This window comes from Ammospiza nelsoni, chromosome 11, assembly GCF_027579445.1.
Source record: "Ammospiza nelsoni isolate bAmmNel1 chromosome 11, bAmmNel1.pri, whole genome shotgun sequence".
Classification (NCBI taxonomy): domain Eukaryota; kingdom Metazoa; phylum Chordata; class Aves; order Passeriformes; family Passerellidae; genus Ammospiza; species Ammospiza nelsoni.
Window position 1 is genome coordinate 6747993 of NC_080643.1, and position 23805 is coordinate 6771797.

A 23805-nucleotide genomic window follows, 5' to 3' on the forward strand; every position below is an offset into this window, starting at 1 on the left:
AGTACTGAAGACAAAAAAAACATTGGTCCAATGTTCACAGATACTGATCCAAACGTTGTAATGAGGAGTGGAGCTGGAAGTTATCCCTTATGGCTCATCAGTGTGTGAGACTAAAAAGTCTTACAGTGTGTAAGGCTAAAAAGGGCTTGACTCAAAAGCCATACATGCAATATATTTCTAAATATGTTTATAACACAGGGGTTAGGATAGGAATTTAAAAATTGATAGCACCACTGCATAAGGTATGATAAAATTTTTTCTGGTAAATCAACTAAAATATATGGTGTGTCTGCTCAAGAAAGAGGGGTATAAACTGGAAGGACACTGGAAATGTTATTTATTGAGGAGCCTACAAGAGCTTAGTTTGTCCAGCCTAACAAACTGTTGATTAGGATTGTTCTTTGCCCTGTTCATTAGAGGGGTAAGAGCAGGTATCCAAGCTCCAACTTTAGCCCAAGAACATAGACATAAACTGTCTCCAAATGCATTCAGGCAGGAAATTGGAAAAGGTTTGAGACCATCAGAGGTGTAAGGCTCAGCAACAGCCTGCCAGCCAGGAAAGTGACAGGTAAAAACCCAGGACTGAGCTCCATCAATCACAATGTGATAAGGAAACAGGGTTTCTTGCAGTAGCAATCAGCTACACAGGATGGCCAGGAGGCTTCTGTGGGGTCTAATCCCACTTGGATTGGATTCAATGAGAAGTTGTCTTATGGCAGAAGAGGGACTTCCCTTCTGGAGGATAGGCATGCACATGGGAATGGCAGAGATGGCTGTACAGAAGCAGGGACATGGGCTTTGTGAAATGCTTTTTTTTTCTGCCTTGCAGTTCAGTGGTTGGATAAAGAAATCAGTGTCAAAGTCTTGAAATGGGCAAACACCTTTAGAAGTGTGTCCTCAGCAAAGCAAAATCCCAGGCTGAGCCTGGCTGCAGAGACAGAGGCAGACATCTTTGGGAGCCAGTTTGTCTGCTGGGGCTGGCAGTGTGACAGCTGATCCTCCTTGCACTGACATAAGTTTGAGGGCAGATGCTTGAAAATAAGTCCTTCTGTGATGTGTTTTTCACATTTTTAGGCAAGGCATGTGTAAATACATGTGAATGTGCAGCCTTGAATTCCTTGGGCCTGTGGTTTGGAGAAATCCAAAGGGGTTATAACATGCCACTTTGAATTTCTGAATACAAGGGATTTTTTAGGATTTCTCTCTTTATTGTGTCTCAGTATTAGGAGCAGCTGGTTATGGGCAGAAATTTCCAATTAAACAAAAGATGGGGCTCTACTTCAGCCTCGCTGTGGCTTTTTTGTATGGCTGTGGCGTGCCAGCATCTGAGAACCTTGCATGTGCTGTAAGAACTTAATTCCCTCTTGTTGTCAACACAGTTGCTCTGGTTGAGTCCCTTAAAAAGTTATGAAAGTCTCATCTGAGCTAAAATTAGCAGCATGAAGGTTCAGGGGACCATTTTTCTCCAAGGCAGCTGTTGGAGCTTGGACCTCAAGAGCTTTGCAGTGGTGTGAAACTTGTAGCTGTCACAAGGAATTTATCCAGGGGCTAGAATACGTGTTAATCCTTCTTCTGGATATTTTGCAAGACCTGTTGCAAGGGCTTGAGTTATAAAACCTCCAAGTTTCATCAGTTGCTGTTCAGGTCACAAAGTGCGGAATGGAGAACGGAGATGAACCTACACTGAACATGCATTTACACCTTACATAAAGATTTTCACCATTCTGGTGAGGCAGAAAGTACATTATCTGGGCCAGGCATCCCTGGGGGATGTGTGTCTCACTTGTGCCTGTGTGTCACGGTCATTGTACCATCTTGTTCTTTCTTGAGCCTTCTGAGTTCAGCAAACTGTTTCACTCCTCAAGAGGCTGAAGGCTTGCATGGGGCAAGGAAGGAGTAAAACAAACCAAAGTGACCCAAACCTGTGTAGCAGTGGGAAGCTAATTTAATTTATAGCCTGGTAGAGGAAGGACAAAAGGCTCATGAAGAGCTCTTCCTTGCTGGTAGATCCTGAGAGCAGAGCAGCGTGGATGGAAAGCTGAAGGCTCTGAGAAGCTGTTCCTGGTGTACCCTGCTCCCAGGAGCTGCAGCTGCCTCTCATTCTGCCCGCTTACACATGTGCACGCTGGAGTATTTTACCCAAAAGCTGCCTTTCAGCACGTTTTGAAAAGCTCTCCAGTTTCACTTTGAGGTAGGGTAAGTCCATCACCTCCCCGGTGAACTCTCTCAGTATCTAAATAGCCCGGCAGTTAGCGGCTCCTATTTCAAGGCTGGAGCTGTCTAAATCCAGCCCCCAGGCATCGGACTGTGCCGAATGCTTCCCAGCTGCTGGATGGAGCAGCAGTCCTGCACACGGAATGCTTTGCTTTTTCTGCCTGTGATGCCAGTGCTGCATGACTTGGGGGCAGCTGGAGTGGGGCAGGAGGTCCTGGAGCTGCTCCCCTGCCCTGGAACGGAGTGGATGAAGTGTGAGCACATCCCATGCTGCAAAAGAGCCCATGACAAAACCGTGTGTCTGGACATTTGCTCCATTTCTGTGTCCTAGGGTGTTGGCCTGGTCATGGTGAGCCAATGGAAGCTGTCAAAATTACTTAATCCTTGAACAATCTGATTACCAGGGAAGGAATCAGCTACTCTTCATGGGTCACAGAAACGAAACCACTCACCTGACATGGTTTGCTCGGTTCTAAAATTTGAAGAATATGTGTGGGGGTCAGCAGAGGTGAGAGGCAGGGGAGGAGCAGGGAGTGGAAAAAGAAACTGAAAAACCCTGGACTACCCAACAGAAACTTCTCCTGGAGTTTTATTCCAATGTGTAATTACAGCTTTTCTGAGTTGCAGTGTTACACAAGTGTACTACCCCATGCCTTAGAAATCCAAGAGCATGTTACGTGGGATCCCCAGGGGAATGATCAGTGATGATCAATGCAGAAGATGATCATTATCATGCCTGGTGCTTCAGGGAGCATGGACCTCGCAGCATAGACTTCTCTTGATGCTGTTGAAAGCACTGGTCTGGCTCTTTTTAATCCAAATTCAATTTCTACTTAAAAAAAAAGAAAAACCATGTCCTAGGCTTTCACAAGCCTAAAACGTGCGGACATAGAGCCTTCATTCAAACGTTCCTCTTTGATGGCAGCAGGAAGCGGCGCTTCCGAGGGATCCCTTACAGAGGGAGCTGCTCCAGAGGCTTGGCAGGGATGGATGTCGCTGTGACTCGGAGCAGCAGCGCTCCGACGCCTCGGCTGCCGTGGGAGAGGAGCGTGCGGAAAGCCGCAGAGCGTGCCAGAACAAATAGCACTTAGAGAAATGATTTTTCCTTTGTTCCCTGCCTTTGTCCCTCTGCCTTAGGAGCGGGTTTCCAAGAGCAGCGTTGCGGGATGCCGGGCTGCCCGGCGCCAGGAGTGCATCTGCCCCCACTGCTGTGCAATGGGCACTCTCAGGCTGGGGGGACACAGGCCTGCTCCCAGCCGGGCTCTGGGCTCTCAGGGGACACTCTGCATCCCTCCAGGGTGCCTGCCCGCCTGCCTGCATCCCCACGCTTGGCAGAGCCAGCCAGCAGTTCCCACTCTTCATTTCAGAGCATCTGGCCCTGCTGTAAGGATTGTTTTGCTTCAAAAAAATAAATCAGTGCTTTGTATCCTAATGGCCTTGCCAAAGGAGGACGTGCCAGACTCAGGCCAAAGCACACTGAACCCGTTTTCCAGGCTCACACGTGCTGTCATCTGTGGAGCTTGTGTGTGAGTCAACGTGTACAAACACTCGCAGTGTTTCACAGACATATTGGGAAGGTTATTTGCATGTGGTTTGTTTGGGATTTTTTCCCCCTTGCTTTTCCAAGGGAGGCCAGCAGGAATGAGAGACACACAAAAGCATCAGGTTTGTTTCTCTGTCAATTTTAAGTGCTCAGTGTAAAGGGTCATTAAAGCCTGACGTGTGCTGTTCAGAAGCTGGCACTGGGGAGGAGCAGGCAAGCCACAGGAGCAGCCCTGCTCGCCCAGGCCAGCACAGGCTTGTCAGAGCCACTGTTTGCCTTCCTCCCTCAGCAGCCAAGTCCCGTGGGAGTTTGCACGCAGCAGTGAGCCAGGAGAAGGGGCCACAGTGGAGCACACACACATCAGTGTGCCAGCAGCTCCCTGTGCTGCCATGGGACATCCCAGGCTGTCATGGAATGGGCTGCCAGGGCTGTGGTACCCTGCACGTTCCCTGGGGAAATGATGCTGTGCTGGGCATGGGGGGACACTGGGGAATGCTGAATTTTGAACAGACTCTCTGTGTGTGATGCTGCACTGTGCCTGAGTGCTGGCTGACTCACCAAGGTCCCCTTCTTGGGGACATCCGTGTTCAGGCGCCCTACTGCACACAGGCCAGCACATCCTGCCCTCACAGGGCTCTTTGCAAACACCTTGCAGTTGGTTTGCAGTTGGTTTGGTTTCAGGAGAGCCAGGCAGGGCTGCCCAGCTGGAGCTGTGAGGGCTGAGCAAGTCAGCACCCGTGCCAGGACACCGTGAGCTCCTTTGTAGTCCATCCCAGCCATAGAGTCATCCCAAACAGCCCGGTTGGGTGGGTGCTTTGGGAAGGGGGGTTGTGCTCAGGGCGAGTACAGCAAATGCTGCTTCCCAACAGCAATTTGTGGCGTAAGAAATATGATATTTCCCCTCCACCTCCTTTAATTCATTGATCAAAGAGATCCTTCACCAATAGCTTGAATTTACAGGATGTTTGCAAACTTTTCCTTCTAGGAGGTGTAAGGCTTTGCTCGCAGATATGCTCATGTGGGTTTTGTCTTTGGTCACCCTGGGACCATCAGGACAAGTTGTAGTCCTGCCTTTATTTAGCAGGGCCAGGTTAGGTTTGTAAACTGTCAAAGTTAAACTGGAAACATACTCCAAACCTAAGAAGACCACAGAGCACAAAGGCATTTGTAAACTAATGTAATTACTCTCTTCAGTGCCTTTGAATAAAGTTGGCTCCAGTTTAAAGGCTTTTTCCTACCCTGTTTTTACATTATGTTCTTTCCTTTCTCCTGGTTTGTGACTTTTTTAATTTCTACCTTCCCCTCCTCCCTTTTAGCATCAAGCAGCTGTTAATTTCCAAAATGTATATAGGTTTTTCTTAGCAAAACTTGGTGTTTGGACATTTTCCTTATAAAGGTGAGAATAACACCTTGGGAATCTGCTGTGCCAGGTTCTGGTAGCATGAAGCCTGTCCAAGTGGGACTTCTCTGGGACAGGATGGAGCTTGCCCAGCCCACCAGCATCCCTTGGCACCCACAGCTGTCTCCATGTCCAGTGCACTGACCAGACCATGCCCATGGCATCTGCGACCTTGAGATGTTGTGTGAAGCTTTATTTTAACTCAGTGTGATGTTTCCCTGTCTCTTTTGGGATTTCTCTCATACAGATATTAGCAGAAGTCAGAGACAAGTGGGAAAACTGAGGATAAAACCTAGTCCAGCCCCAAAAGGGGCTCCTGTGTGTTAATGATGTTTGTTGGGATAACCATGGGCAGAGCAGATCTGTTGTGAGGGGCAATAGGAGGATTCAGAGCTGCTGGGTTGTTCAGCAGAAGTATTTAATAATAAAACAGTTACAGATACTGCATGGTTTAGAGAGGAAATGTTATCTCTCTGGGGTCATTGCCCACACTTATCCTTATCTGGGTGCAACTCCTGCTGCAGAGCCTGTAAGGGCACTGAGGAGCCATCAGGGACATGGGGGGTCTGGCCCTGGCCCTGCAAGGCTCACCAGCTACAAGGCTTGTGCATGCTGCAACACAGAGCTGGATGGAGGAGGAGTTACTTTAGCATAAAACAATGACCTTTTGTACAAAAGCAAAGTGCAGACTGAGCAGTTTTAGTTTCCCAGCAAGTTAACACTTTCTGCAGGCTTTTTCCCTGAAAAGCCAGGTTGATCTAAGAATCCCCTTTTCCTTCTTTATTTTCGAGCATCAGAGAGGCCTGTGCCAGCCCAGCTGCTCCTATGCCAGGTCAGAAATGCTGTTGGCAGCCAGCTGGGCACAGAGGCAGAACACTGCAGCCTGTGACCCTGTCCCTCCCAGTGCTGGTCTCCCATCCAAGGAGCTGGGTTCATGCCATGGGAACAGCTGATGGATGAGAGTGTTGTATGCACAGGCATGGCCTAATGTCAGCCTGGGCAAGGGACGTCCTTCTGCTCTTCATCTGCCCTCTGCGTGGATCTCTTGGGATAGAAGTGATGCCCTGGGTGAAAGGATCTGTGCATCCCTCTGGTTCAGGTTTTTCCCAGAAGGGGATGGTGCTGCAGGAGGGAATGGTGGCTCCAGAAGGGATTTTCTCCCCATGAGATGTTCCACAGGTACTGGACGAGGATTGGCAGCTGCCTCTGCTCCATCATCTCCATGAGCACTCCTCCAGAAGGTCCCTGTGGCCGATGCAGATCCAAAGCAAACCCTTTCAGGTTATTTCAGGCAACACAACACAGGTTGGAGCCTGTTGTATTTATTTTGTTTTGCTTCTCAAACCAAATTGCCCATCCCTGTCAAGCTATGTTGCTGGTGTGATGGGAACCAGTTCCTGCAGTCCTGCTGGGAGTAAATGGAAAACTTCCCAGCGGAAGCAGGAGCAGAGCTGGGCACGTACATCCTGCTGGATTGTGCTCCAGGAATGCAGCACCCAGGCAGCTGAAGGAAGAGCTCCCATCCTTGGGTTTTGCCCAGGGTGAGCGTCTTGGGGCTCGTTCCTGTAGTAGTTTGGCAGCTCTTCAAAATAAAAGTAATTTATGGTCTCCACCAACTTCAAGGGTTGAGTGGGCAAAAAAAACTTCTTTGCAAAAATCAAAACACAAGCTAACCAGTGTGAGCACAGGGCACAGTGAGCAGCCTCTCTGCACGTGGGGGATTTGGCAGCAGAAGCCACAGCAGTGTGTGCTGGCTGGGCACGCACAGCGTGGCTGTGTGGGAGCCTGGCAGCCCAGGAAAGGGTCTGCTGTGGCAGCTGGGGCATTGCTGGGGGATTTTTAACTGCAAACTTTGCTGCATGAACTTAGGGAGCTCATTTAACATCATGATGCTGCAATTAGTCCTTTGCAATGTGTATATTTGCTACCTTGTGTAGCACGTCATAAGAATTTTAGTGTTTTTAATGTGCTTTGATGTTCCTTGATGAAGGATGCTCTGTAAATGCAAAGTAAGTATTCTAATGTATGTAGTTTGTTTTCTTTTTAACATTACAAAATAGTTTGCAGCCATTCTTTCTTTGACAGTTTCCATAGCTGGTGGGTCTGTTTCTGCTGTGCCTTAGCAAAACAAATTTAGGGTTTTGCAGTAGCATATGCTCAGCATGTTCCTCAGCTTTGTGACATGAGCAGTTCACTTGTCATCAGCACTGCAGACCTGCATGTGGAAATCTGCTAAAATCTCCTTTTCTGGAAAACCTGATGATGGGGAAAGGTGGATGGTGACATCGGTTTGGGAGAAACCATAAATTGAGAAAACCACTGGAGCAGCTCTTGCTCTCAGGTAGTTCTGAATGAGAGCAGCAGTGAGATGAATGCAGAGCAATTATTCATGAATAAAGCTAGGTTTGGGTAGTTATTCTGGAATAAAAGGATATTTCTTTCTATAGAAGATAACTGCATGTGAGCCACCCCCATCAGCCTGTGAGCCCATGGGTGAGCTCCCCTGCCAGCCAGCCCTGTGTGCCCAGCCCGTGTCCCCATTCCTCCCAGTGACCCACAGCACCCTGTCATCTGCAGATGCTGTGGGGCTGTGCAGGCAGAGGGGGCTTCTCTGGAGAGAGCTGGCCCAGATGGTGCTTTCTAGGCCAAAGTCCAAAGCATACAGCGAGGGGAAAAGCTGATCAGAAGCCACTGTAAAGGAAGTGTTATTTGGGAAAAACCCTGTGAAAGCTGCAGGCAGTGCAGCCACTCCAAATGAATTGCTGATAGCCTGAGGGAGCATCTCGGGGCTAATCCCACAATGGCAAAGGCAGAAAGCTGTGCACACTGGGAGAACAGCCTGCATCTCTCCAGCCAGGAGCAGATTTAAGGAAGCCAGCCAGCTTTCTGCTTCTGCCCAAGCATCCAGAGACATCTGGGGCTGCAGCCAATCCCAATCCCAGCTGAGCTTACCTTTACCTTCTCCTGGTTCTTCCCAAGCTGTTCAACATCACCGTGGCCGTTTCAGAGCGGCTCCTCAGCCATCGAGTGCCCTCCCGGTGCTGGCCCGGCCCTTGAGTGCACATCCAGGTGTGGCAGTCGGAGCAGAGATGTTGGGGTTCAGGGTGTGCTTCCTCTCCGGGCTTCACTGCGCTCCCAGCGTCGGGCACGCCGCTCCTCAGCCTTTTTAATAGCTGATTTTAATTACACGCTCTGAGACGAAAGAGAAAAACTGAGCCTTCCAACAGATTTTATCTGCTGTTTATTTCCACAAATTGCTGCAGAAAAAAGCCCCGAGGGGTTTGATGGAGGTGGAGGCTGAGATAGCCAGCAACACGGAGACTGCTGGGGCGCAGCCTTCTTAACCTCCGTGCCGAGGCAGGTGCCGACACATCCCCGCAGCCGGCGCAATGCTCACGCTATGGAGGCTGACAGAGCAAACGGTAACGTGCCCACCTCGCCGGGGCTGCCACCTCTCTGCCTTGCAGGACAAAAGAAAATAAACCCACAGCAGCTCCTGGCAGCGTTTCCCTGCTCAGAATCTTGGGGAAGACCCAGCGCTTGCAGCCTCAGGGGGTGGCTGCTGGCCGGGCACAGGGGCATGGGCTCGGCCAGGGAACCCTTCTGACAGGAGCCCCCTCTTTTGTTCCATAGGTGCATCAGTACTACAGCTGCCTGCCCGAGGACAAGGTTCCCTATGTCAACAGCCCGGGAGAAAAATCTCGCATAAAGCAACTTCTTCACCAGCTGCCACCACATGACAATGAGGTCAGTATCCAGAAAATGTGCTTGGACATCAGCAGGGCTGCGGGTGGGGAGTGGACGCTCCTCCTGGGGTTGCTTGTGGGAAACGTGGCTTTCCTTTCTCAACTCCTTTTGCTTTTCAGGGGGATATACTTGAATTTCAGTCATGTTGCTGTTTAGGTTGCTGTATTTGCTTCCTGTTTTGATTGTTGGAGGTTTTGATTTTGTTGTTTGTTTCTAAAGTTTAAATTTTTTAAAGTAATTTTTCTTCAGTTGTCTGAACAAAAAGCATTTCCTCAGCCCTTGGAGGCCAAGGCTCCGTTAAAAGTGGCTTGGAATGCTGTTGAGATTATCTAGAGACAGATCCAAAGTTGCAAAAGCCTTTTCCCAGGTGCTGCTTCCGACTCACCTTGGAGTGGGAGTGAGTGTGCTAAGGAGGGGCTTTCTGGGCTGAGCTCATGAGCTGGGAGAGCCTGCAAGGCCACAGGTTGAGTCAAAACCAGTCAGAGCAAAATAAACCTTCTTAAGTCTCGCAGGAATGATGTGAGGCAGCAAAAAGGGTCTGGTCTGTGACGTCCTGATCTCACCAGTGAGAACACTGGCTTTTGGTAACCCACAAAATTTCCCTGTGTAAACAAAAAAATTTATTTTCATGCTACTTTCTGAAGAAGCCGCTCTGGGAAATACATGCAGGTAACTTGTTTGATCTCAGTCAGATTTTAACAACTTCGCCTGCGTGTGGCTGGGTGCCATGGGCACAGCACTGTCAGCATGGGGGGAGCTCCAGGCACAAAGGGATTTCTTCCTGTACACCCTTGGGTTCCCAACCTGCCTGCCTGCTTCCCTGGCAGCTCCTGGAAACCCACAGCCTCTGACAGCCAAAAAACATAAGAATAAATACACACAAATGCTGCTACTGCAACCTGTTTTCCTGCAAGTTGGACTTGCAGGTCTGTGTGTATTTTCTGCAAATTGCAAATTTTGCATCCGGTTTCCCTTCATGCTCAGTTTTGCTCCTTTTAACATTGTGTTGCTGGTTGCTCATGTGTATAACCCTGCTCAGCTCCATGAGCCTGCTCTCCCAAATAACGGAGGGTGGATTGGGCACTGGTGCTACATTTGACCTCCCTGGCTCTTCAGTTGTATTCCCCATTGAAATGCAACCAGCCAAGAGCTAAGCCTGCAGGATGGAAATAGCCAGGAAAACCTCAGAGTTTTATAAGCTTCAGGGAAATTGCGTCATTCGTTGTTTGTATCCTTTTATTTTACTTATTTCCTTATTACCTTGCAATGCAGAGGTTTTGCAAATGAGCAGGCTTGATCCTGTGCTGGAAAAATAGTTCAGAAGTCGCTGGAACTCTGTCTTTTGTGCAAAGAAAAGGGCCTGTGCTCTAGAAATGCCAGTGGAATATTATGAAGGCCTCTGCCACAGGAAGCTGATGGAGAAAGCAGGAAAACCCATCAGTCCATTTGCTGGTCTGGGTGTGTCTCTGCGAACCCAACTTTTAAGACTTTTCTACAAGTTGAGCGCCCAAAGAGCAGCAATTCTCCTGCCCCTTTTGTCTCATCTCAACCCCAGATATCTGAATCCTGTTGTTTCTCCAGCCTCCCCACAGCCAGGGGCAGAGGTTTGCAGGGCCCATGGCACAGTGCCTCACTGGGTGGTGAGCCGGGGACACCCCAGGCACTGAGCATCATTTTTGTTTTTTAGGTTCGCTATTGCAACTCATTGGATGAGGAGGAGAAGAGGGAGCTCAAACTCTTCAGCAACCAGAGGAAGAGGGAAAACTTAGGGAGAGGCAATGTTCGGCCATTCCCTGTAACCATGACAGGAGCCATCTGTGAGCAGGTGGGTAGTGGCTGATGAACTGGGACCTGCATCCCCCAAGTTAAGTGAAACATGTCTCCTCTGAAGGCAGGCTGAGAGATTTGGGGCTGTTCACCCTGGAGAAGAGAAGGTTCTGGGGTGCTTTAAAAACCTTTCCAGTACCTAAAGGAATTACATGAGAGCTGAACAGGGACTTTTTACAAGTGCATATATTGATAGAGGGGATGGCTTTAAACTGACAGGGGGCATGTTTAGATCAGATATTAGAAAGAAATCCTTTCCTGTGAGGGTGTTCAGGCACTGGCACAGGTTGCCTAGGGAAGTTGCAGCTACTTCATCCCTGGGAGTGTTCAGGCCAGATTGGATGAGGTTTTGAGGAATCTGGTCTAGTGGAATGTGTCCCTGACTGTGGCAGGGGGATTGGAACTGGGTGATCTTCAGGTTCCTTCCAAGTCACACCATTCCACGATTTAATGACACTCACGAAACAAGCACCTGCCTGTGGCCCTGCCAGGTGTGAGTGCTGCGGTCTGTCAGGGCACCTTTCATCATATCTGACATGGAGTTGGCAGTTCATCTCCTGGCATTATGCAGGGCAGTGATTGTGAGATCCTCCTGTTGGTGATGGGTGGCAGTGGGGTCACCCACACTCCTCCATTAATCCCTGGCTTTTCTGACAGTGTGGTGGCCAGATCAATGGAGGGGACATGGCTGTCTTCGCCTCACGAGCGGGACACGGTGTCTGCTGGCACCCTCCCTGCTTCATCTGCAGTGTGTGCAACGAGCTGCTGGTCGACCTGATCTACTTCTACCAGGATGGGAAGATCTACTGTGGCAGGCACCACGCCGAGTGCCTCAAGCCCCGCTGTGCCGCGTGTGATGAGGTAAAGACAGCATCTGCCATGAGCACTGCTGCCCGCTGGGCTGGCACAGGAGAGTGGGGTGGCATTTCCCCTCCATCCCTGACTTTTTCATGAAGCATACACACCAAACTGATGGCATGGCTTTGCCAAGGGTTTGAGCAAGCTTTTCCTGAGGTTTCAAATATTCTTAGTTGCAGTCTGCCTAGTACTGTTATGAGTTAGAGCCTCATCTACACGCAGGAAGCTGGGGGATTTCCATGAGTGTTTCCAGTAGAAGCACAGCCCCTTCTCTTTGTGATTTTAGCCCAGCTGAGTGTGGTGATCTTCCCTTCTCCTCCATTTCCCCAGAAGAAGCCCCTGATGGGATGAGTGCTGTATTTCTTACAAGTCAGTCATGTCTGAGTACACGCCGAGCTGAAATAGGCTTTGAGAGAGGCGATTAACAGGGTACAGGAAGCTGAACAAATAGAATACAAAACTGAGATAGAAAACCATACAGAGTCGCCTCTGAGCACTTCTCAAGTGTCAATCTCTGTTTAAAAGGCTGGTGAAGGAAATTGCTCTGGTTTTTAAAGTTATGAAAACCATAGTGTGGAAAACCGTATGTACTATAAAATACAACGTCCCATCCTTGTAAGCATGTAATAGTAAATATCCAAGGCTATATGCACTTCAAATATAAAGAGCATTGATGTATGTGTCCAATTAAATTTGTAGTGTTACCAGTGGAAGACATCTCTAACCATTCAACTGGCTCTATTTCTTTGTAGCTTAGGCAGAGTAATTTCTTTTTCATGTATTTTTTATCCCTGTAAATTCTCGCTTAATTCTTTCATTCAGCTCATTCTTCAGCATATTTTTCTTCCCCTAAAACATCAAGTACTAATTGTGGGAAACAGTAGTTCAGGGTTAGGAGGATCCGCAAGGGAAAAGCTTTTGGTGTACCCTGTGCCAGCACAGAGAGCCAGGGAGCAGATCTGGGGCTCCTGGCTCCCTTGGCTTTGGGAGTTGAGAATGGGTGGGGATGAGAAGAAGCCACACCAAAAAAGCATCTGCTGAAGACATTTTAGATGGCTGCTTCTCCAATTCATCCTTAACAGCACTCTGTGCCCCAGTTTCCCCACTGGTATAATGACTGCAATCATCTTTACAGACACCCCAGCTGGGGTAGCAAGATGAGGAGCCAAGGTACCTCCATTTTTTCTCCTCCAGAGAGCTGCCACTTTTCCTTGTGTTTTTTCTCATCCTTTGTGGTCAGGTCCCTGTTTCAGAGATGAGTAAATGTGTTCCAGTAAGCAGCTGCTCTGTTCTTCAGAAGTCCAGCAGATCGATAGGTTGTGTATAAGTGTGTTTATTACCCTGATCGACCTCTCTGTTTGATGGGTGAGCTCATGAGCACATTACTGCAGCTCTGCCTTAACACTTTGTAGTCTGGGCACTAACACGCTTCGGAGGAATTTGCATTTAATGGATTTTCCTAAGAAATGGTGGGTGCTCCTGCCATAAACCAAACTATGGGAGTTTTCCCTGCAGGACTGGGGGAGTTAGCTGTAAAATTTAGAGGATGCAGGGCAGGAGCCACAAAGGTTGGTGTCTACATCCCGGATCCCTTTTCTGACCATCTCCTCTCCACGCTTGTGTTTCCTCCCCAGATCATTTTTGCTGATGAGTGCACCGAGGCCGAGGGGCGGCACTGGCACATGAAGCATTTCTGCTGCTTTGAGTGCGAGACAGTTCTGGGCGGGCAGCGCTACATCATGAAGGACGGGCGGCCCTACTGCTGCAGCTGCTTCGAGTCCCTGTACGCCGAGTACTGCGACACCTGCGCCCAGCACATCGGTACGGGCAGGGGGCACGGCCAGGAGCTCCTGCATTACAGCACCGTGGGGCTGCGGGCAGGGCTGTGTCACTCTTGTGCGTAGTTACGCAGGATAACACAGAGTAACACAGGAACAGGCAGGAGGCAGTGTTGTAGAAAGTGCAAAAAAGGATTTGTTCAAGAGAACCATGCGGTTTTTATAGAGTGATATGATAGATTCTGTTTGATTGGCTAGCTAACAAAAACATCTTCCTCATACACCATCCTTGAGAAGAGCAGAAAGATGAAGTAGAAAAACACCACCTGCAAATTGTTTATACTTAACAAGTTATCACATCCTTACAGCTCCCTAAAAATTCTCACAAGCTGCTGTGAGAAACGCTTGCCATTTCTCTCTGTCCCATGGCATCCACAGGGCTGTGCGTGGCAACCAAATGTGCTTATGCCTCTCTCTCATCCCACCAAGGAGGTAACAAGGTGATTTATTTGGTTAAACCGCTGTTTATCCCTTTTTGTAGTCACAGAGGCGAGGGTTATCAGAGGGCAACTTCAGGAGCAATGGCAGCTAGTGAAAGCTTTCTCTGGCATAATAAAATTTCACTGGCATGTTTTTTTTCCCTTTAAATCTCATTTTCCTGTAAACAGCCTGGCTCTTCAACTCAGGTTTTTCTCATCCAAGCTTGGCAAAGGATCACATGATTTGATGAGCTACTGTCAGAAAAGATGCTTGTTCATTAGGCATCATTATTGTTTCTGGGCCTTTTTCAATCAACTTGCAGATAGATGTTCTCAGAGAGAAAGAAATAATGGATCAGGGTCAATTTATGTTTCTAGAACAGTGATTTAAAATGCACTTCAGTCAAGGGGCTAGATGTGCCCAAGCTGGATGGGCTGGGAAGCCCCTTGCTGCTCTCCCCAGCTCCCTTTGCCACTTGGCTGAGCACAGAGAGCACACAGACAGCCCTTCCTTTGTCCATGGAGGTGAGCTGTTGAAATACTTCATATGCTGCAGAAGAAAGAAAACCAAATATTTTTCTGCTGTGCAGCAGCCAGATGGCACTGGGAGGGGAAACAGGGTTTTCAGTGAAGCACTTGGAGGATGCATCTACTGTGACCTGCAGCACATCTTTCCCACAAGCTCAGCTGCAGAAAGGTGAAGAAGCAGCTGGTAATGTTTCTTGCATGGTCCCTTCTCTTGTGCTTCCTCCATCTGCTGTCCTTCACTCCAGCTGGCCTGCTGGAGCCTGCTGACTGTCAGATTTTGAGTCAAATGTCTGGTTTGGTGCATATTTGCACATTTCTAGCAGAGGAGGGACTGCAACCATTTTGCTGCAAGTCTCTCATAGTACTGAACTGAGCACTGTGCTGACAGGCTACATAAATCAGGGGTAAGCATGTGATAAAGCCTTGTAAGGCTTGGATTGGGTAGTTGAGGATGGAGCATGGAGGCTGCTCTCCTTCCTCTGCAAGATGGCTTTGGGCAGTGGAAAAGGAGCTGATAGAATCCCACCCACCATCTTGTCTCTCTTCAGCCCACAAGTGTAGCACTCCCATCTGTATAAAAGCATTTTGCACACTGTAAGGGGAGGAAAAAAACGATTCTACTAAACCTAATGGAGCTTGGAATAAAGCAGACCATTAACATAGTGTTCATTTATAAGTTACCTGGCAGCACTGGGCCCACAGGGGCTGAGCAGGCACGTGCTGTGCACATGTGGTGTGACACCCGTGTGCCAGCCAGCCCACACTGTGTGGCAGTTCCTCAGGGAATGGGGGCTTTGGCCAGGAACAGCAGCTCAAACAAGTGTGCAAATGTTGTAACTGAAACCTCTGGAGCTTTGCTCACAGCCCTGACAGAGAGCCCTGTGCAGATGTTGCTCCCTGGGGTTTGGCTGGAGGGAGACAGACTGTCTGTGTCAATTCCTTTACTGAACCCAAGGGGGGCCTGGTGAAGCAACCCAGGAAATGTGGCTGGGTGCAAGGCGAGGGTGTGTGCTTGACCCCTGGGGCCAGCTCTTTTGAAGCCAAAACAAAGTTAGGATGGGACCACAGTAGCAGCAAGGGACAGGGGTGTCATCTGTTCTGTTACATACTTAACCAAGGCAGAACAAATTCCTCATTATGGTTTAGCTGGAGGCTTTTTTTTTTTCTTCTTTTTTTTTTAATAAGCAGCATATTGCTTTTACTTCAAGGACTTTATGGAGAACTTCTTGCATTCCTTTGCTTTATGATCGGAAATATCCCCATTTAATAGAAAATAGCTTGAGGCATGGTTCTGCTGCCTTTCCCAACCCTGAGTAACTCCCAAGCAAAGGCCTGGAATTAGAATTGGGAGGAATTAAAAATGGGATTAACTTCATGCATCAGAGAAATCCTGAAAAGGGGCTTTCAAGAGTGAGACTGAGTGCATGTCACTCATAGAGGATCATGGAGTCATAGGATAGTTTGGGTTGGAAGGGACCTTAAAGGTCATCTCATTCCAACCACCCACCATCAGCAGGGACACTTTCCACTAGGCCACACTGCTCAGAAGCCCATCCAGCCTGACCTTGATGCAGGTGTTGGTGCAGTGCTAGATGACCCTGACACTGTGATCTCCTCCCCAGGTATTGACCAGGGCCAGATGACGTACGACGGCCAGCACTGGCACGCCACCGAGACCTGCTTCTGCTGTGCCCAGTGCAAGAAGTCACTGCTGGGACGGCCCTTCCTGCCCAAGCAGGGCCAGATCTTCTGCTCCAGGGCCTGCAGCATTGGCGATGACCCCAACGGCTCCGACTCCTCCGACTCGGCTTTCCAGAGCGCGCGGGCCAAGGAGTCGCGGCGCAGCGCCAAGATCGGCAAGAACAAGGGCAAGGGCGAGGAGGGGGCACGCAGCCCCTGCAACCAGCTGCAGGTCACCTCCAACCGCCTCTCCACCGACGTGGACCCGCTGTCCCTGCAGATGGATCTGCTGAGCCTGGCCAGTCAGACACCCAGCCTCAACAGGGACCACCTGTGGAGGAGCCGGGATGAGCTCTATCACTACGGGGGCAAAATGGAGCAAAGCCAGTCTCAAACCCCCTTGCAGCTTCTCAGCCAGTGCAACATAAGAACCTCCTACAACCCCACCCAGGTCCCAGGCTCGCAGTCGGATTTATGGGCAAAACACTTCAGCAACCAAAAGAGGAGCTCCTCGTTGGCCATGAAGAGCCACGGTGGCAGCTTCATCCAGGACTGCAGAGAGGACTACTACTCAGGGAGGCTCCGCTCGCAGGAGAGCTACAGTGACATGTCCAACCAGAGCTTCCCAGAGACCAGAGGAAGTGTCAAAGTCCCCAAGTACGAAGAGGAAGAGGAGGGTGGGATGCCAGCGTCGCAGTGCCGCACCCGTCACCCCATCAATGCCCTCAAATTCACAGAGGACCTGACGCCCACCGAGCAGACTCCTCGCGGCTCTATGGAGTCCCTGGCGCTGTCCAATGCCACAGGTATGTCCCCCCAATGCCACAGGTATGTCCCCCCAATGCCACAGGTATGTCACCCCTGCTCCTGCCACCCTGAGACCACCCCAGCACACCCTCCATGCAATTGAATCCCTTGTGTCCTGGTGTCTTCCCAGGATGAGGGTAGCCAAGCCTTGGCACCACTGCTCAGTGACACAGCTTTGTCTGCCAGGTCCTGACAAGCCTGACAGTTCCTTTCCATTTGCTTGTTTACAAAAGCTTGTTTTATAAAGCTTGCAGAGCTTTATAGATGGCTGGCCTTTCTGTGCAGCTCAAAACAAATGTTTTCAAACCCTTTAATCCTCCCTTTTGTGAAGAGAGGGGGAAAATCAAGGCCAACTGCTAATGCAGAGGCAGATTCCAGCTTTCAGCACTTGAAGGAGTGCTGTCAGCTGCCCTTGCAGGCTAAAAATATTTTTGAATGCCTTGAAATAGGCCCAGTTAACCCCTTTTGAATGTTATGCAGTCCTCAAGCACGTGACTAGTTAAAAGAAATTCCTCCCCCTCTATGCACAGCTTTAATTCCTCTTCCCCAACCCCTTGGTAGAAACTGCAGGGAAAAGCCAGGCAAGATGTTTGTCCCATCAGGCTGAGCTTGTTTCTCACGAGCACATCCCAGGGTCATATTTCTCAGTCCTCTCACCCTAAACATGTTTGTGTTTCACTCGTGGCTGCAGGGATGGGTGTGTGTGTGTGTGCACAGGCTCTGGTCTGCAGCTGGGGCTGGGCAGGCTCTGTCCTCCTGCAGCCTGCTCTGCTGCGCTCGCCCACCACAGCTCCCACGTCCCTCAGCACAGAAAAGAGAACACTGAGCCTGGTTTGCTCTGGTTTTGTCACCAGAGAAGCTGCCTTGCTTTTTCTTTGCAGCTCCCCTGGCTTTTCTCTGTTCCAGCCCATCATTGCTTGGATTTGGGCAGGTCCTGCATCTGAACCCCTGCAAAATGGAGCCCTTCTGCCTTATTGCTGGCAGGGAGAGGCCTGTGGGGCGTTTGTGCCTGGTCCTGAGGATTCCCCACAAGTTGCTGGCAGTGGGTGGTGAGGATTGCCAAGCCCACAGAGAGCTGAGCCCCCCTGAATCCCAGTTCTGGGCTCTGCCCTGCCTGGATGGACAGGTTTGCTCTGCTATGCCCGTGACTCCTCATCTGGGGTTTGGTGTGTTTGTTTAGGGAAGCTGCCAGCCCCATGCCAAGATGTGAAGTGATCTCTGTTTCAGCCAGGATCTCCCTATCCAGCAAGTGGAAAAACAGGGGGGTAGAGGAGAAGCTAATGAGCTGGGAAGGATTTTTGCTTAAATAGTCTCAGATATACACAGAGGAAAAATAGATGTGAAATGGCGAGGGAATTGGGAATTGCTCTCCAAAACAGAGTTTTCCTGAGCAAAGCTCCACATTTCCAAAGCCTTTTGTGTTCCTGAAAACTTGTGTTGTGTAAACCCCATCAGTACAAAGAGTCTTGAGCAACACCAAGCTTGGATGAGCAATCCCTGAGCAGTGGGGAGGTTGTTGCATGCTTTGGAGCTGAAGTGTAACATATTATTGGGGATATAGGTCAAGACACAGAAAACATGGCAGGGCCTCCATATCAAAATGAAAATCATTCTGCTTTTCATTTTAGAAACCCCTTTTTAAAATGCTGGGAGGGAGACCTCCCAAAGGCATCTGTCCACCATACAGAGCCAGAGTCTGAGTTTCCTCAGGGGCAGTGACTGCCTCCATGGCTTGCTGTGTTCCTGCTTTCTGGAGCAGATGTTCAGCGTGATGGGGCTTGCAGTGAGTGTTCATAGTTCCTCTGCAGAGTGAGGTGATAACATTTTTATTAATGTGTAAGGTTCTAATAATTTTCCTTGCTCTGGGAGCTGGCTCAGCTGAGCTAGGGGCACTGCAGCAGCAGCAGGCAGCTCCCCCAGGGCCGTGTCTGCAATTATGGAGAACACAATTTTCATCCCATTTAATTTGGCAGTGTTTTGAGGACAGGGAGATTTGGTGACCTGGATGAGGTCTGTGAGAGAGAGCAGGTTTTTGGTCAAGTGATGTCAGGGCACAGCACTCCCCTGCCTTTCTTTTCCCATCCCTGCACTCGCTGCTGTGGCTGATCCAGCTCCCCACAGAGCTCCCCCCAACCACAGCCTGGGGGTCTGGCTCACCCCATATCCTGCAGTCCTGCTTTGCCAGAACCTCCCAGGCATCCACATACAGAGTCCCTTTGAGCTACCAATGCTGCAGAGTTGCTCCACCTTTCACTTTGAAATAATTAACACTGCATGCATCTCAGGTTTATGGCATCACTGAAAACAGTCTGTTTTTTGTAGGGAGCTGAAGGGCAAACAGTCCCTGACCTGGAGAGCACATGGTAAACGCTGGTACCTCCCTGGCAGCAGATTTTGCTGTGATGTTTCTACTACGACTGAACTGCTAATTAGCCAGAGACAGCCAGCAATGCAGATAACTCAGATACTCAGATAGCTCAGGGCTGTGCAGCACTAATCCCTGTCCTGTGGCCAGAAGGCTGCCTGCCGTGAGCAGATGTTGCTCCCTGTAATATTTCAGGGTCAGCCATTGTGTGGGTCAAGATCTACGTGACCCCAATCTCCTGCAAGACCCCAGCTTTCTACCTTACCAAAGGGCTCCATTTAATCACTTTAAAGCCAATTCCCCATGGGTTAGTAAAGAGGTGAGACACCGTGTTAATCCTGGGCACGTGCTCTTACAGCGCTGGGTTACAGTGCTCTGCTGTCACCGTGGGCAGTGCTGCAACAGCAGACATGTGAGTGGCAGAGGTGGCTGTGACCCTGCTTGTGCTCTGTGTTGGGGTTGGAATTAGGTGGGAGTGTCTCTGCTGTCCTCTGGTTTGTGCTTGTGTAATTGCCACAAATGCTGATGGGATTTAAGCACATCCAGTGGCAAAGGGCAGTGTCTCCTGCTGGTGGAGGGCATCTCCCCCTCCATGGTTCTGTTTGAAAATCCCTATTCTGCCATCAGCTGAAGGCTACAACAGACTCCAGTCTGCTACAGCTTTTTAGAGACTGCATCCTGCACTACATGGCCATTAGATGGAGAAGCAAAAAGGAAATAGTATTTCTCAGCCTGTTTTCTAAGAGAGAGCTCATTTTTGCTGATTTTCTTTTATATTATCTTTTGGGGGTTTTGGGTTGTTGGGTTTTTTTAATGGCAGGAAGAACAAAAACCAGTGGATCCTGTAGCAATGTTTGCCTTGTAGCTTCCTGCATTAAGCAGTTGGGACAATGCTAAGATGGAATTTGTCCAGGAAGGTTTGCTCATGATAAGAAGCCTAATCCTACCAGAGGTTAATCACTTCCCAAAAGATACTTGGCCCATCAGCCCTGCTCCCTGTGTTTGTGTCTCCCTCCAGAAAGGTTTTGCAGTCACTGCATGTGCCTGGCAGTGGAATTGGAAATCAGGAGCTGAACTCTGTTGATTCCAAGCAGTTATTTCCACAAAACGACAGCTGGTCAAGTAGCCCATTTAAGAAAGTACCTGCAGGGTAAATGTTGTTGTCTGGGAACAGTCCCTTTGTGTGCTGCTTACAGAGAGCAGGAGCCTTTGGGAGGTAGAAGTCATATTGAATGGTGACACTGCTGCATGCAAAAGGAGAAACAGATTTTAAAGATTCCTTGAGAAAATGAGTTTGGGTGGGGGGAGCATCTGTCACAGGCATAAATCCAGTTTAAAAATATGTTAAACTGGTGCTATTACAGGGTGGAATGTGATTTCATTTGTATGGCACACACTGTGCTTGTCATCATGTGTTGTGTGATGCCCAAAGGCCCCAAATAGTTTGTTTTTCCAGGACTAGACAGCTGTGATATAACCAGAAAGCAGAGAGAGCAGGGCTGATCCCTGCCTGTCTGAGCTGCAGAGTGACAGAACAGCATCATCTCCCTCCAGTCCCTTTCCTTCCTCTGCCTGCACAGGAGCTAAAAGCTGCAGGGCAGGTGAGGGTAAGAACAAACCCTGAATTAGGCCAGGGTTGTATTTTCTGGAGAGACATTAATTAACCCAGCCTGTCCTGCACTGGGGGCTTGGGAGCAGCTCCTGAACACCCTCAGGGATGGCAGTGAAGGGGTGAGGGCAGTGAGCAGCTCAGGGATGGCAGGGAGGGTCTGGGTGCTGATCTTCCCCCTCAGTGCTCCTCTCTCCCCTGGGCTGCCGAGGGCGGCTGCCCCAAGTGCTCCAGCTGAGTTATGCAATGCAGAAAGTGACACATTTGGCTGTTCCTGAGTTTTTCTGTGAAAAAAAGAGGCTCCCAGCTCTCCACCACGTTCTTATCACTCTCTTTCTCCCAGACACAGCCCTCACAAAACTGCTTCCAAGTTGGAAGATCAGATCCCTGGGGGGAATTTTTGCAATTTTGAGGCACAGGTATAACATTTCCTAATTCAAAACAGATAATTTCAAAACTGATGTGAAGATAAAGGTTTTCCACCCCAAAGGCTCAGTGCTAAATTACTGTAAAACTGTCAGGAACATTTCTTTTCCCCTTCACTTACCTTTTGCCACTCAGCAGTGGGAGGTGTGGTGTGCCTGCTCTGGGGGCCACCCTCTTGCATGTCTTCACCCCTTCAGTGTCACACCTGGACAGTGCAGAGCACGTGGGGTAATGCAAACCAGGGGGACAACCAAAATGGACTCTGGAAGATGTTACTGGGGGAAGCAACATCACCAGCCTGACTTATTGGCCATCAGCTGGGGAGGATGCAGGAGATGGGAGTGCTGGTAAAGGAGCTATGTGGGGCTTCTAGGTTAAAATCCAACTCTTTTCCAAGCAGTAAGGAACTTCTTCCACCCAGGTGGAAAGGACTGGTTGGATTGGAAATACCCAATAACATCCTTGGTCACACATGGGGACATACCATGGGAGTCTGGTAGGACTGTGACCCACTTGGTGAGGGCTGTGCCTTCCCCCAGATTGTTTATTTTCCATGATTTCCAGTTACATGAAGGTTCTGCTTTATTTCTGCATGCCCTGAGGTCGTTCAGAAGTGAGACGGAGCTGAGCTATAAACAAAGCTCTGTGCAGGCTGTTTTCTTCTTAAATTTCTTTTTAGTTCTACAGATTGACCTTGAAATAAACTCTGTTTGAGGGGTGGTGAGGATGCCTGCTGCTGTGTGAGAGAGAAGGCTCTGAAATAGGGGGCTGGACACAAGAGATACTGTGATGTATCCTCCTGTGCATCTATAGCTGCATTTAAACCCTGGCTGTTGGGGCTGGGTGCTGGGTTTTGGTGCTGGCAGGCACCTCTCTGGTGAGAGCTGTGATGCACAGATGTGTGTGTCTGCTGTGATAAATGTTAAGGCAAGAAACAAGCGTCAGCACAGCCCTTGTTGTTTGCAACATCCTTTGTCAGGATATTTTGCATTCCCTGGCTGGTGCTCTCCTGCAGTGGGAAGCTGGCTCACCCTGTGTTAGCACAGCTTCACGGGGAGTTTGATTTAATGGGGGCTGGGAGCTGCTTCCCCTCATGGGGGGCTCCATTGCCAGCCTCACACCCAGCCCACACACTCTCTGGGGCCTCTGTGCTGTCATCTGCTGAGTGCTTTAATAATTCATAATGCAACTTGCAGCCCCCATTTAGCACAGCTCACAGTGGGGCTGGGGCACTCTGAGTGCTGTGTTGTGGCAAGGTTGTAGAGGTGATGTTCTCCAGGGGTGTCTTTGTGCTGTGGCTTTGCTTGTTCAGGTGTTCATTCCCTTGGCAGGGTTTGTGGGATAAACATGGTTCTCAGGAGGGGTGGGGACAGACTTCAGAGGGGATGGTGCAGGGTGTTCTTAGAGAGCCTGAATGTTTCCCAGAAACCTGCTTGGTTTTCTTGGTGCTGCAGCAAGCTCCACTTCTATACTGAGCACCCACAGCCGAGCTGCAGCTTTCCCTTGTGCCCATTGGAAAAGCCTGTGTTTCCATGGCTCCAGGGTGAAATATTGAGCCTGGCAGCCCCATGCAGTGGAGAGCAGCAGCAGAAAAACCTGCTGTGCCTGTGTGTGCTGTGGTGCTGGCACCAGTGACATCTCTTCCAGTGCATGAGCGTCTGGGGCAGCCAGCAGTGGATGTGCTTGGTCTTAGAGCATCATGCATAAGTAAATTTTGGGGGGGTCAGCGTGTTATACCTGGGTTTGCACCCTTGGAATGGTCTGGGTGATGTGGTAACAGCCATCCCACACCACAGGCCAGAGCAGGGCTCCTGCTCCCTTGGATGACCCTGGGAAACAGAATCTCACATTTCTTCATTAGGAGAAAGTCAGGGCTGCATGGTGGGGTCTCATCTTGTGTGCTCTTCCAGACTGCAGCTCTCTTGGGTTATTAGCTGTGTGCCCAGATTAAACACTGCATTGAGCAGGAGCTGCTGCAGCTTCACACTAGCAGCTCAAGAAGATGGGGCCTCATGGATGGGTGTAGCTCTGGAATGGCAAATGGCCTCAGGACACAGGGGTTGGTGCCACCTTCACCATCCAGGGCAGTGTGGGACCAGCAATCTAGAGACACCCTGCATTTGCCTGGGCACTTTGGGTGCCAGGGACACCCTCCAGTGCCAGAGCCTGCCCCAGTCACCTTCTGCTGTGATTACACAGCAAGAGTTTTCTTCTTCTCCAGTTTAAAACTTTCATTGCAGGAGTCAGCAGACCTGGAGAATAGTGTGTTCCCTCCTCTTTGCAAGCATTTTTTTCTGCCTTTGAAGGTTGTTAGTGTATCCCCTTCAGCTTTCTCACCTCTAGACTAAACAACCTCTGCTCTTTAAAACTTTATTCCCAGGTCATGTTTTCTAGATGAATTTTTTTTTGACAAATGGTTATTGCTATCCCCTGATCTCACTGCGGTCAGACTGGAGCACTTTTGGCTTGTTCCCACTCTGCCTCCTGAGGTCTTGTGGCTCCACAGAGAGCCATAGAAAGGGACATTTTGAGACTTTAGAAAGAC

General features: G+C 49.6%; 1 protein-coding gene across 2 annotated transcripts in view; it reads left to right on the forward strand.

Annotated features, from left to right (window-relative positions):
* Positions 1-23805, forward strand: part of PRICKLE2 (prickle planar cell polarity protein 2) — a 102701-nt gene that overhangs the window by 72919 nt on the left and 5977 nt on the right. For both annotated transcript variants that reach the window (XM_059480404.1, XM_059480406.1), the window contains 5 exons: positions 8790-8903; positions 10591-10728; positions 11388-11591; positions 13223-13409; positions 15996-16859. In XM_059480404.1, the coding sequence (XP_059336387.1) occupies positions 8790-8903; positions 10591-10728; positions 11388-11591; positions 13223-13409; positions 15996-16859 (1507 nt within the window). The remainder of the gene's footprint in view (positions 1-8789; positions 8904-10590; positions 10729-11387; positions 11592-13222; positions 13410-15995; positions 16860-23805) is intronic.